This window comes from Vanessa cardui, chromosome 26, assembly GCF_905220365.1.
Source record: "Vanessa cardui chromosome 26, ilVanCard2.1, whole genome shotgun sequence".
Classification (NCBI taxonomy): Eukaryota; Metazoa; Arthropoda; class Insecta; order Lepidoptera; family Nymphalidae; genus Vanessa; species Vanessa cardui.
In genome coordinates, this window is record NC_061148.1 from 4324938 (window position 1) to 4339388 (window position 14451).

The following is a 14451-nucleotide window of genomic DNA, read 5'->3' on the forward strand; positions in this document are numbered from 1 at the left end:
CCGACACCGCAAAGTCAATAAATCTTTCTTGGGGCAAGGTATCGTTTCTATAATAAAATTCCACAGACATTTTTAACTTTGCCATCTCGTAAATTCAAATCGTTTTTAAAAAATACATTGGTGAAAAAGGCGTATTATTCGATACAAGATTTTGTAGATGATAAAAAAGCGTGGAATTAATACCTGTTGACTTCCAGGCAGGATATATTAATTTAATAATTGTATTAACTAACATGACTGTATTTTTTTAAATGTTGAAAAAGAGTAACTACTGAGTTTCTTGCCGGTTCTTCTCGGTAGAATCTACTTTCCGAACCGGTGGTAGCTTCACTTAATTGTTAAATGACGATTCAAAAGTGCTTGTAAAAGCCTACTTGAATAAAGTATACTTACTTTTATTTTGATTTTGAAAGAAACAATAAGCGAATCCGGGAAACTCTCTATAACAGAGCACAGCACACACAGCATGTTCTACAATTAATAATGCAGGATTCTATCCTTACTATTATCCTCACGAAGAAGTCTCTGAAAGGAAAGTTATTTTTTATAAATTTGTGCTTAGTGCTTAATACTGGTGCAACAATAATAAGTACTACCGCTTGGTAGAATATCTAATCAGTGGGTAGTACAGATGGTTTTGCACAAATCCCTATCACCAAGTTAGCAACCACCACTACAACCAGTTATGGTTATGGTTATACATGGTTGTTATGTTAAGTTAGTAATGTTAGTATGTTATGTATGTTATAAGTTAGTAATGTTGTTATGTTAAGTTAGTAATGTTCGATTTTTCTGCCCCTATGTCCCTTTGTACACTTAAATTTTTAAAACTACGCAACGGATTTTAATGCTGTTTTTTTAATAGATAGTGTGATTCGAGGAAGGTTTGTGCATATAATACATGAACAATATAGTAAAGAAACACTTATCATTTATAAGGTTGCAATGTGATGTCGTAAATAAACAAATTCTGTAATATATTTAGCATCAGTATTGCACCCGTACGAAGCCAGGGCGGGTCGCCAGTTATAGTAATAAAATAAAATATATTTTATAATTAATAAATATATATTATAGATTTAATGAATAAATAAACTTTTTTATTAAATGAACATCAATAAAATTTAAGTAATAACCTAAGTCAAGTTTCATGTTAAACAATTTCAATGTTAAATAGTTCAACTTAGATTAGTTTAAAATTTTATTTAACATTGTATGTAAAGTGAACTTGATTTTCAACCGACTTCCAAAAGGAGGAGGTTATCAATTCGTCTGTATTTTTTTTTTATGTTTGTTACCTCATAACTTTTTACTGGGTGGACCGATTTTGATAATTTTTTTTTTGTTTGAAAGGTAGTGCTACCCGTGGGGTCCCATTTTTTTTTCTGATGATGGTATCCGTATGAAAACGACATAAGTCTTAAATTTGCATTATGTATATGCGCGACAAATAGGTGAATAACTCAAAATCACGTTAACCAATTTTGATGATTCTTTTTTTATTATAAAGGATATACTTTAAGGGTAGATTGGTGAAAGTTTGGTAAGAACAATTCTGAGGAGCACGTTAGCAATACTCGGTCGATTCTTTTATTTATGGGTTACTTGGATATTTGAATCACCTTCCGGAACGTGGTTATGTTCATGTAATTGTCATAATCGAATATTATAATCAACTAGCGACCCGCCCCGACTTCTCACGGGTGCGATACTGATACTAAATATACTAAAGAATTTGTTTATTTACGACATAACATTGCAAACTTCTAAAATTGTCAGTGTTTCTTTACTATATTATTCATTTATTATATACACAAACCTTCCCCTTGAATCACACTATCTATTAAAAAAAACCGCATCAAAATCCGTTGCGTAGTTTTAAAGATATAGGGACAGAGAAAGCGACTTTGTTTTATACTATGCATTGACGGAACTCCTAAACGGCTTACAGTTAGGATGCGATTTGGGGTAGAATTTCTTTCTGTCTTTAATCAAATTTTGTGTATATGATGTGATGTCATATGATGTACGTCATAGCATACGAATAGCTGTTTTGCAAAGTTTTTTTACTGAGGTCGATTACAGCTCATTCGAGGGTGGTACCTTGTAGTTTATGCCGCATGACGTATTAAAGCCGTATTTTCGAAAGTCTATTTTTGCTTTATTCGAAAGTTTCCTTTGAAATTGTCCCTGAAGTAGTTTCTGATTCATATAAACGGCACGCTTAATCTATCCATATTAAGAAAAAAATGTTAGTCTACATCAGCTTCACTTAAAATCAAAAAATAAATAAAATTTTAACAAAAAGAAAAACCGACTTCAAACAAAACAGTATTTTAAAACAAATTAAAAAGCACTAAAAATAATAAAAATAATTGGATATTTAACATATTTTTGAGAGTCCTCCTAGGTAAAATGAAATGAAAAATATTAGACTACTTAAAAGTCGATTTACGATTATATAACGTAGTTATAGTTATTGTTATATTTGGAGCCGGTGTCAGCCAACCCTATACTATACCTAGACTCTCAAAAATATCCAATTATTTTTATTATTTTTTAGTGCTTTTTAATTTGTTTTAAAATACTGTTTTGTTTGAAGTCGGTTTTTCTTTTTGTTAAAATTTTATTTATATTATTTGGCTGACACCGGCTCCAAATATAACAATAACTATAACTACGTTATATAATCGTAAATCGACTTTTAAGTAGTCTAATATTTTTCATTTCATTTTACCTAGGAGGACTCTCAAAAATATGTTAAATATCCAATTATTTTTATTATTTTTTAGTGCTTTTTAATTTGTTTTAAAATACTGTTTTGTTTGAAGTCGGTTTTTCTTTTTGTTAAAATTTTATTTATAGAAGTATTTTTTTTTTGTTTATACAATAATTTAATCCTTTGATAATTTTATTACTTTTAAATTGAAAGTAAATAAGAGTCATAGATATTTTGAAATACTATTTATTGGCAAGAATATTTGACATCACATGGTCATTCGGTCCGGAGAAGTACGATAATAAGTGCGGTGATCATTTAACGTTGGTTGTCGTCGTCGTCTTGCTGTCTCTGCGAAAATAATAATAATACTCTATAAAACATATCGCAATTTTCGTCGAATTTTTAGTAACGTTACAAGTTTAATTAATAATTCTCATAGTACAACTCCGTGTCGGTAGATGGCGTTGAATAAATAAACAGTTTTCTGAACCGCGCAGGTTTTATATATTTGAATAATTATAAATTTGGAACTCTCTTTTTAGTATTTTAAAATCACAAATATTACAAATTTGCTATTCGCTTAAAACAATTGACTGACGTTTTATAAATAAATTATTTATGTATTGTACTGATCCGTCATACAATATTAATGGTCTAAAAACTTGCTCAAATATTTATTCTGTAGTTCGAAAAAGTTTGACCATTATACATGCAAACTAAAATAGACTTTATGCCCTTGTAATGGAGTCTAATTTGTTGTATCTATAGTGAAGGCAGTTATATATATTTTGTTATATATTATATAATTGTGTATGGAAAAAAGAAAGTTTATTTTTCTTACCAAAGATGCAGAGTTTCTGTATCCTTGCTTGTATGTCAAATCGGCCTTTAAATAATATCACAGTTTAGTAAAGGGTTTTATAAACTTGAAAACAATTTTTTTAAGGTATCACATGTCTGGCGATCCAATCAATTCAGCCATTTATACAATTTGAATACGGAACATTATAATTTATCTGATATTTACCTTCTCGCCATAGTAAGCCTGAAAAAATGAAATGCACATTAAAATATATATTACACATTTATATCGAGAATTTTTGATATAAAGCTTAATAGAAGAAAGAAAGATTATGCGTAGTACAGACGACTTTACGTGCTTTCCAAGATGTGTACAATCGTTACGTTTCTAATACTGGGATGCTACTAAGAGCGATTTTGACAGAAATAATTAAACTACGTTTTACCAGAATTTTATGGTTATATATATTTAAAATATATATTTTTTTAATATTATTCATTTTAAATTATTTCCTTACCTTGTCACCATAATACTGGGCCTGAAAATTAGAGAATGGCAATTAAAAAATATATTTTTTAATTGTAGAGAAAAGGGTTTAAAAATATTAAAGGGAGTATGTAACAGTAGTTTTCAATACAACTTAAAATTTAGTATATTTACCTTGTCACCATAGTAAGCCTGAAAAATTAAAAAATATATTAAAATATCAGCTTTATATAAATATATCGAGAATTTTTTGATTTAAAGTTTAATACAGACATGCAGGATGCTGCATATATGCATATTGATTGATGAATCAATATGCATATATCAATTGATTAGAAACAGCGAAGAGTTGCTTGACCATTTTAGCAAAGAATGAATCAATGAAAAATAAAACCAAAAAAATGTATTATGAGTCACATAAATTATTTAACAAATTAGATTACCTTGTCACCGTAGTAGGCATTCTAAAAAAGATAATTAGAAATCACATAAAATATAGGTAAAAATATGGCATGTACACATACGACATATTTAAGATATAAACTGCGTAAGCACACATTTATTTCTACGTCTCAACACTCATAATCCGATGGTGTAGCAAATGCTCACGACCGAAAAGAGATCACGTTAATAACGGCTCTACGTGCTATCCGAAGTATGGGGTCATTGTCAATTACTTAACGGGATGCTACTGAGATTGAATTAACGGATACACTTAGTTTCATTTGAAGTTGATATAAAGTATTTGCTACTTAAATACTAGCTTATGTTATTATTTAATAATATAGAAATGTTTTAGAAAATGTCGTTACCTCATTTCCATAATACTGAGCATTAAAATAAAGGATTTCGATTAAATAGATATGTATTTATGTACATATGTGGAGAATGTTTAAAATTAGTATTTTTATATAGTTGGTCACAGCTTACCTTGTCGTAGTAGTAGGGTGTCTAAACAAAATATTTCAGAATCACATATACGTTAAAAATGTTAATTATTTAATGTTTTTATCTAACCTAGCTTATATTAGAGTATATAAACACACATTTTTAATAATTTTTTAAATTGCAACGCTGAAATTATAATGTAATAGATATATTTTCAACTTCGTAGCTTCGGGATGCTATTGAGGATGTTTTTTCAGAAAAACTTAGTAACCTTTATACGCCCTAGGCGTATATATTATATATTTATATCAGTTTGTAATTTTATGTAAGTAATTTTTAATAAAAAAGTATAATTGTGATTGGTGCCGAAATACTGGTTCAATTCAATTATTCTATATCTTAATATTATTTAAAAAATATGATTAAAGTATTTTTGGGTACCTTTTCACCATAATACTGGGCCTGAAAATTAAAAAAGGTTATTATATATTGTAGGAAGTGTATAAGTAATATTTAATAATAAAAAAGTTTCAGCTAGTACATTCTACATATTATAATTTTTGAAGATATTTTAATATAGGCAGTTTTTTTTTTGCAAATTCATAAGAGTTTCATAATAAAGAATTATTGTTATAATATATTTACCTTGTCACCATAATAGGCCTGAAAATTAAAGAAATAGTATATCAATATTTGACATTTATCAGATTCATACGAATAAGTATATGTATATGTCACTAGTTTTTACTAATTACTCATTGTATTCAATTAGTTTTTGTTTACCTTGTCGCCGTAGTAGTAGGGCGCCTATGAAAAAAGATCGGTATTACATACAAAGGTATAATGTATACTATATCATGGAACACAAATAGACAATCGAAGAAAGTCGCGTTTTTAGCACCGGGATGCTACTGAGAGCGTTTTGACAGAAAAATTTAATTGCGTTTTATTGGAATTTTATGACTATAATTTTTTTTTAATATTTCTTAAATTATTTCGGTACCTTGTCACCATAATACTGGGCCTGAAAATTATAGAAAAGGATATGATATATCACAAGAACTATATAAGTAATATTCAATAATAAAATAGACACAAAAAATTGCGGTTATTACATTCTACCTAATATTATTATTTTTGAAGATATTTGAATATAGGCTGTTTTTTTATATTAGAATTTGCAAATTCATAAGAGTTTCATGTTTATATAATACAGAATTATTGTTATAATATATTTACCTTGTCACCATAATAGGCCTGAAAATTAAAGAAATAGAATATCAATATTTGCCATATATCAGATTCATACGAATAACTATATATGTCAATAGTTTTTACTAATTACTCATTGTATTGAGTTAGTTTTTGTTTACCTTGTCGCCGTAGTAGTAGGGCGCCTATAAAGAAAGATTGGTATTACATACAAAGGTATAAAATCTATGCTATATCATGGAATAGGAAAAGACAATCGAAGCAAGATCACGCGGCGATTGACGTGCTTTCCGTGATGGAATTGTGCAATAGTCGCGTTTTTAGCACCGGGATGCTACTGAGAGCGTTTGACACAAAAGTTTAATTGCGTTTTATTGGAATTTTATGACTGTAAATTTCTTTTTAATATTTCTTAAATTATTTCGGTACCTTGTCACCATAATACTGGGCCTGAAAATTAAAGATTGCGAATTTAAAAAAGGATATTCTAAATAGTATGTATAATAAGTAATTTTTTTTGAACAGATTTTTTAATACGTCTTAAATTTTGATATATTTACCTTGTCGGCATAGTAGGCCTGAAAATTAAAACAGCTTAAATTAATTACGGTGATTTGGAATCAATAATAAAAAAAATGTCTTTTGAAATTCGAATAAGCTTAAAAAAGTTTAGCCTTGTTTGTTTGTGCAGTCAGAGTAAAGGCTCGCGCAAACTATAGCCGCGGCGGGCCTCAACGAATCGCATTGCAAAATTGTGCCAAAGCATATAGCAGGCGCTATCGGGCCGCACCGCGACCCAATATCTTATAATCAGTCAGGTTTTGGCAATCTAAGAAGATGGATAGTTCTTGTTGATGATTCGGTTTCTGTTTGGTAATTCACGAACAGCACTCATTCAGCCGTCTACTTGTTGCGTCTGCTAACGCACACTGAGACGGGCCGCATTGAAACGCATAACATCGCCGCAAAAATACGCCTGGCTAGTGATGCGCCAATGCGTTGCGATGCGGCCCGTTGCGGCCAGCCTGAGGTGTGCGATAGCCCATACAAAATGTATGAAACTGATTCAGCAGAATTTCTGTTATGCGATGCGGCCCGCCTCGGTGTGCGCCTATCTTAAGGAAACCTTTATCAGTTTTCAAATTCATTCCTTTATCAAGTCTTAAGCTCTTAGTACCTTTTGAATCTAAACATCAAATCATTGCGACGCAATATGTCATACTCAATCGGTAAAACTGATTAGCACTCATACTGAGCACGCGAAAATATATCTTAAGGCGACGAACCTTTTACCCCGACTGTACAAAGGTTTTTGATGCCATTGCTTAAGTAAATTATCTCATTGATTAAACATGTTTTCTATACATTGTTAGTTTTTTCCTACAATATGTGAAATTGATATGCATATATACATATATATGAGCGAAATACCATTCACTGATTAATCAGGAAATCTCAAAAACTATAACACCAACAAACTTGACAATTGGTAGATAGGTTCCTTATAGGGTGTACATATTCACTACGAACGGATTTCACAAAACTCCATCCCTAAAGGGGTAAAACAGGGGTTCGGAGTTTGTGTTCTATAAATTTCACCCGTAAAACATAGTATGTTTTTGCTGTATCTGTGTGATTTTCTTTATTTGTATTATGTGTGCAATAAAGTTATTTATTATTATTATTATTATGTTATATATGGATGAAATATTAAAGATTTAATTGAATAATTTATATTTCAGAAGATTGTATCCGTAGTGTGGTATTAATTATATTTGATTTAGCTTACCTTGTCGCCATAATAGGGTGTCTAAAAAAATAGTTATTTTTAAGTACAAATAAATTATTATATGTTTAGAACTTATAAAGAAATTCTGTATAAATTCGATTTCCTAATTCGATATTCAACGTCATTATCGAAAATTTGAGGATTTTTGGAGTAAAATTCCAACTTACTTTTGTAAGTACATACATAATAAAAAAATCCTCAGTTCAGTGTAATGATATGCATATTTTTTGTGTTTTGCAGTTGGCCCTACTGGCCTTTACAGAATAGACATGCGCATGTAACATAATATGTCCTAAGATTGATGGCGCATTGATGTTTTAAAGTATAGTAGATGTTTAATACAGAACCAATGTCTATTGGCCACTGACCACATACATGGCCAATTTGCCAGTCAACCTGGTAATTTTCAACAGAATAAAAAATTTTAATGATGAAAAGAAGATCTTTGAGAATATTTACTAATTAGTACTTGTAGTTTTTACCTTGTCGCCATAGTACGGAGCCTAAAAAAAACGTTTTTTTAAGATGGTGTAACAGTGTTATAAGATATAGATATATTTAGATATATTTTACTAAGTGGTAGGTAGTTCAACCGTCTGTATAGATATCCCGTCTGTATTGTTTGGAAGCTGAGTGAGCCAGTGTAATTACACAACATCTAAGTTCCCAAGGTTGGATCTTGGACAATGTATGGAACCGTTCAATGTGTACGGGGTGATCACTTAAAAACAGGTGGACTAGTGGCCCATTCACCTTTATGATAAATTTTTCCTTTTTTAAAATACCAATTTTTAAAAAAAGTATGAATCACTATTAAAATGAATAACAAAATCATTTCAAATATTGTTCATAAATATTTTCCATTTGAAAAAGTAGTTTTAAAATATTTCGAAATGTTTTTTATGTTATTTCTCAACCGCTAAGAATGTTTTATTTAAATACTAAAAAGTCACTAATATATCACAATAATTTGTTTTTGACTTAACACGGCTGTGTATCGGTACACGGTAGTGTAGTACGGACATAAAAAAAAATATAAGGAAGAATAACAGATTGATTTGTTCATAAACGATTACTTAATACGAAAAAAAAAGTAATAGAAGTTTGTAATTAAGCGTACAAGTTTCAGCTCATTTTATATTAATTATACTTTGAAAAGTTTCTATATTGCTGTAATAGAAATAAAATAAACCCTTACCTTGTAATAACGGTTGTTGGCGTAGTACTGTTAAAAAAAATATACAATATTTTAGTTGTCTGTAACACGTTCTAAATTTGAATTATTGAAAATTATGTTTTTCTCTTTTTAATACTGTTCTATTTTTAAATTTAAAGTACATATATTTTGATGAAATCAACAGACAATTTAACATCCATACACACTACTTTAACCGCTATGATCAGGTAAGCTACTTGGTATTTTCCTGTCAAACGGTTTAAACGGGCGACTCACTTAGATTTAGAGACTCTTTAATTCATAATGATTACACCTTTCTTTCTGTGAGGGCCGATTTTTTTACAAACTTGATATTATACTTATAAAAAGGAAAGCTTCTCGATTATTTTTAAAGTAATGCTGCCATTTTAAAGTTATGTCAAATATTATATAAAACACTTTGATCTTTACTATTCGATATGATTGGACAAATTGGTGATGAAACACTATTTTTCAATTTCATATAAAGTAACAGCCTGTAAATTTCCCACATATTCCACCATGCAATTATGCCAATGCCGGTTGGTGGAATGCACATGTGGCAGAATTTCGATGAAATTAGACACATACAGGTTTCCTCACGATGTTTCCTTCACCGCCGAGCACGAGATGAATTATAAACACAAATTAAGTACGCTTGCCTGGGTTTGAACCCACAATCATTGGTTAAGATGCACGCGTTCTAACCACTGGGCCATCTTAGCTCATTTCACATGCGAGGTTTAAAAAGAATCACGACCATAGATACTTAAGCACTAATCATACATCCTTATTCTTTAAATCAGACTTATTTATATAAGAGAAACAAAAAAAAATAATTACATTGTTGTAGTCATGACCATAATAAGGCTAGAAAAAAAAAATCAAATTTAGCTATAGTGGTAGTATTAATATTCGCTATTGATCGAAATTCGAATATAATTTTTTTTTATCATGTTTTGAAAAAGGAACTCGTTTGTCAAACAAAGGATAAAAGGTGAACTGATATGTATTCCGAAATCAAATTAAAATATAAAACAATTTATTATAACAAGAACTTATGAATAGTGATCTTTAATTTTTTTTTCTTATTTAATGCTAGTATTGGTTCGGAATATAATATTCGGCTTGGAATTGTTATAAATAGATTATAATTAAAATCATTATCTAACTAACTGTATTAAATTTGTATTCAAAAAGAATTATTTTTAATATTCTCCATATTTTGTGAAATCTGTAACTGTACACTTTTAGATTTTCTAATTAAGATCTTTATTTAAAGCCACTTCAAATGTGTTGCAGTCTTAAAAAATATTTGTTAAATAATTTAGCGATTTTTTAACTGGTAACATTTTTTTTCAACTGTTAATGTTTATGAACCTTATAAAGATATAAGAAATAAATAATCTTACCGTATCGTAGTAATATGGCGCGTACTGGAAAAAACACACACAGATAATTAATGAAAATGTTACTTCAAATAGTTTTTATATAAATTTCATGTTTTAAATATTAATCGTTGTTACTGAATAACTTAAAAAAGGCCTTACGTATCTGAAGCCGAGGGTCTGAAAAATAAAGGTTATTTTAATATCGTTTCATACTTTACAATAAACTTCATAAAAATAGAATAATTTACATACGCCTAGATCGTAGGATTGTCCATAATACTGTAAAAAAACAATGTTACATTTTAAAATAACAGTTATAAATAAAAATATATTCTAATATAATAAGTAGATTATTTAAAATCTAAATACACTTTATGAGTAGACATCTGTATGTTTTTATGAATTGACGTTTTTAGAAATGTTTTAAAATACTATTTTAATATATTTCATTAAATATTAATAATCACTGGTAAAAGGAGGGCTGGTTCGTTCTTAACCAAAAAACTAAATTATTATGAAATATAAATAAAATATGAATGATAAACTTACAGTTCTTTCAGCACTCGGGGACTGTTGAAAGAGGTTTTATAAGTAAAAAAAAATAATTAAAAAATGTACAATTACTATGAACTATATGATTAACTTACGTATGAAACTCTCAGGGGCTATTTAATGTAAGAAAAATATATTTATAGATATTTTTATTGTGTCTATGTACATACATACTAGTATATGGTCCTTTTGTTGTAAGATCTTTGTAACAAATAGTAAAAAAAAGATAATGTATCTTTTCACTTACTCCCGCATTTAGTTGTCTCTGTTGAAAGAGATTTTTTTTTAAATTATTGATAATAATAACGTAATTATGTTATCTGTTGTCATTAGAATGAATTAATAATATATTTTTAATGTTGAAACTTTGGTGCTCATGCACTTTCTTTATTAATCTGATCGAAATCAAATCCTATAATTTAATTTTCTTTGTATTGAATTTTGAAGTTACTCTTGATTTATTACTAAATATCTCTACTATATAGTCTATTTGTAATATTAAAATAGCCCTTTTTTACTTAAATAAGAAAGTGTTCTTTCTTTCTTTCTTTTCTTTCTTTTAATGCATGTATATGTTTACACGGTACATATACCAAAATAACATTTTTTACAATTTTTGTCGGTCGGCTTGTTCCGGCCAATTTCTGGAATGGCTGAACCGATTTTGACGGTACTTCCACTGGCAGATAACGGATATAATAAGGAGAAAATTAGGTTATAATATTTTCAAACGCGTAAAAGATCGCGGGCACTGCTTGTTTTAGATAAATAATTTTTATTTATCTGTTGTAAAGAAAATTAATGTACCTTAACTCTATATTTTTTTAGAATTGGCCTCTTTTAAATTTGGAAGTTTCTTGTCGAAGAGTTCGATATATGAGTAATCTAAGCGGTAAATTAAATAATATATGTTTATATATATTGGGGAACTTACCGCAGGTGAAGCCAAAACCGCGGCAAAGCAGAATCCAAGGATGACCAGTACTTTCATGTTTGCTGTTTTCAATCACCGAACTTACTACGAATTGTACAAATAATTCCCTTGCTTTTATATTGATTAACACATACCGCGGCGAATTGTTTAAAATGGCGCCCGTGTTGATTAATTAAGTGTAAAATTTAACATGGGCGAAAATTAATTTTATCGTTTCAAAATTGTAACGTTAATTGTTGAAAGCTTGTTGTTTTTTCTTAGGAAAGTTAATGTACGATAATTAAATTTTATCTGCTGATAAATCAAAGTCAATTTATTTTTCAGTATTTGTTTCAAGCAGTGGCTTAGTCCGCATGGTTTTGTTTATAATCGAATTAAGTAGGGCGAGTTGTCGTCGCTGGAACCAGGGGGTATCCTAGTACCCTGGCAATCTCCCCTAGGTGTTGGAGGCCCGTATAGGCCGGCCGACCGTCAGGGCGTCACGGTAGCATGCGTAAGCGATCCCGTGGCGCCCGCCGAAAGATAGGGTATCACTGGTTTTTTAGTGGGTAAACCCGGTGTGCTTGGGCGCATTCGGCGTCCAGGGCTCCGGGGAATACCACCCCCCCCCACTTTCCATCACGTGGGAGAAGCGAGTAATGCGTTTTTTCTAGAAAAAAAGGGCGTGCTGTCTTGCCGTTGATAATGCAGATGGAAACCGAACGAATTTAACTTAAAAGATTAATTGAGTAATTAATTATAACAACTAATTATTTCTAATTTATAATACGTGACAATCTGTTCGATGTTAGAACAGAAAGTGAAGATCTGTAGTCTGAACAAGAATTAAATAAGATCCAATGACGCAATCGGAATCACTGGATGGTCCACACGGTATCGTAATTCTTGGTCGCGCTCGATGTTCGGGAGTAGCGACGGTGGCAACAAGTGGTAGCTTCAAGGAACGGCCGTGAATGGCTTTGAATGTGAAGTCTTAAAAGCGTAACACACAAACAGACTTTTGTATTTATAATATTAGTTAGGATACAAGAATTACACTTATCTACTGATGGTTAAATGATGACCGATACTGATTGGAAGATCTGCCAAAATAAACTTGGCTCCCTTGGTGGTAGCTGTGGGAATCCGACTGAATAATTACCTACTCACTTGAATTACTGAAAAAAAAATTTTTTTTTTTGAAACGTTTGCTCATGGCAAGCACATGTCGTGTACATTACGGCACAGTTATAATAAGTTCGATAAAGTAAAGTAGCGGAGCCAATCTGACATAGAAAAGGACCTCCTCATAAAAACTGTACTTTTGAAAAACTTTTTTTTTTTTCAAACGGCACATCATACCACATACTGAGCACACTTTAGCACGTCTATTCTTTTTTTTAAATGATTATATTTTCAAAATTTTTCTTTTTTACTTGTAAAATTGTAAAAAAAGTTTTTTTTTTTTTATTTACATCTGCACATGACAGCACATGTCGAGCACATTACACAACTATTTTAATAAATACGATAAAGTAAAGTAGCTAACCGCACTTGAAAAAAAGGACCTCCTTATAAAAAATATATTTTTTGAGTAAATTTATTTTTTCAAGCGGCACGTGCTGGGCACATTTCAGCACATTTTTTTTTAATAGAAATTCAAAAATTGCTGTGTCATCATAATGGACATATTAGTTCCTCAGGTCCGGGAAGCAGTTACGATATAAATATTGGTCTAAGGCCAGTGGTGACCACTTACCATCAGCTACATCACAACAACAACCGATGTCCTCACGATGTTTTCCTTTATCGCTGAGCAAGAGATTAATTAAATTATATAAATGATGAATGATGATGAATGAACTCTGGGCGGGTGCTCCCCAGTACCAACCAACTCCTTCCATTTGACCGTATTCAAAGCAGAGCGGCTCGAATTATGCATCAACGATCAAGCCCTTTCCTATCAGCTTGATCCCTTGGCTTTGCGTAGAGATGTTAGATCATTCTGCATCTTCTACCGAATTTTTCACGGAGAATGTTACGAGGAATCGTTCGGATTAATCCAGGCTGCTGAATTTCACCTTCGGACATATCGTCGAAATTCGAAATTCCACCTGCCACCTTGATGTCCGAAAATCCACAACAGCACGATTTTTAATCCATTTTCTACCTCGCACAACCACTCTTTGGAACCAGCTTGCGGTTTTTCGCTGGCGGTTTTTACGAACCGATACGATTTGGGAACCTTCAAAAAAAGAGCGTACTCCATTCTTAATGGCCGGCAACGCACATGCAAGCCCCCCGGTGTTAATCACATAGCTCGGCTCTCAATTGTTTTCCAAATAAACATTTTTTAGAAATATTAACCATGCTTAATATCGTCAATATGTCTCCAAGCTTGGGAACAGAGCTATTATGACACTTGTGCCTGTGGTTACACAAACTCATTGACCCTTCAAACTGGAACACAATGTATTGATATTATGGGGTGTAAAATACCT

The 14451-nt window shown here is 30.8% G+C and overlaps 1 protein-coding gene across 40 annotated transcripts; it reads right to left on the bottom strand.

Annotated features, from left to right (window-relative positions):
* Positions 1 to 2949: 2949 nt before the first annotated feature.
* On the bottom strand, positions 2950 to 12060 carry LOC124540844 (TATA-binding protein-associated factor 2N-like). 40 transcript variants are annotated; one of them, XM_047118570.1, is made up of 27 exons: positions 11972 to 12059; positions 11285 to 11302; positions 11133 to 11150; positions 11035 to 11055; positions 10738 to 10764; positions 10645 to 10662; positions 10507 to 10530; positions 9938 to 9964; positions 9098 to 9124; positions 8382 to 8402; positions 7900 to 7920; positions 6671 to 6688; positions 6540 to 6560; positions 6272 to 6295; positions 6138 to 6155; positions 5902 to 5922; positions 5682 to 5705; positions 5544 to 5561; positions 5340 to 5360; positions 4941 to 4961; positions 4823 to 4837; positions 4454 to 4474; positions 4185 to 4202; positions 4042 to 4062; positions 3750 to 3767; positions 3564 to 3608; positions 2950 to 3070 (listed from the first exon to the last, which is right to left on the bottom strand). In XM_047118570.1, exons 1-27 carry the CDS (start codon positions 12026 to 12028, stop codon positions 3038 to 3040), a joined length of 636 nt encoding a protein of 211 aa, XP_046974526.1. In that variant the 5' UTR covers positions 12029 to 12059; the 3' UTR covers positions 2950 to 3037. The 40 variants fall into 40 exon arrangements, with proteins under 40 accessions (XP_046974526.1, XP_046974528.1, XP_046974533.1 ...); XM_047118572.1 differs by lacking the exon at positions 11133 to 11150 and having other exon boundaries at positions 11972 to 12060; XM_047118577.1 differs by lacking the exon at positions 7900 to 7920.
* Between the last annotated feature and the right edge of the window lie 2391 nt (positions 12061 to 14451).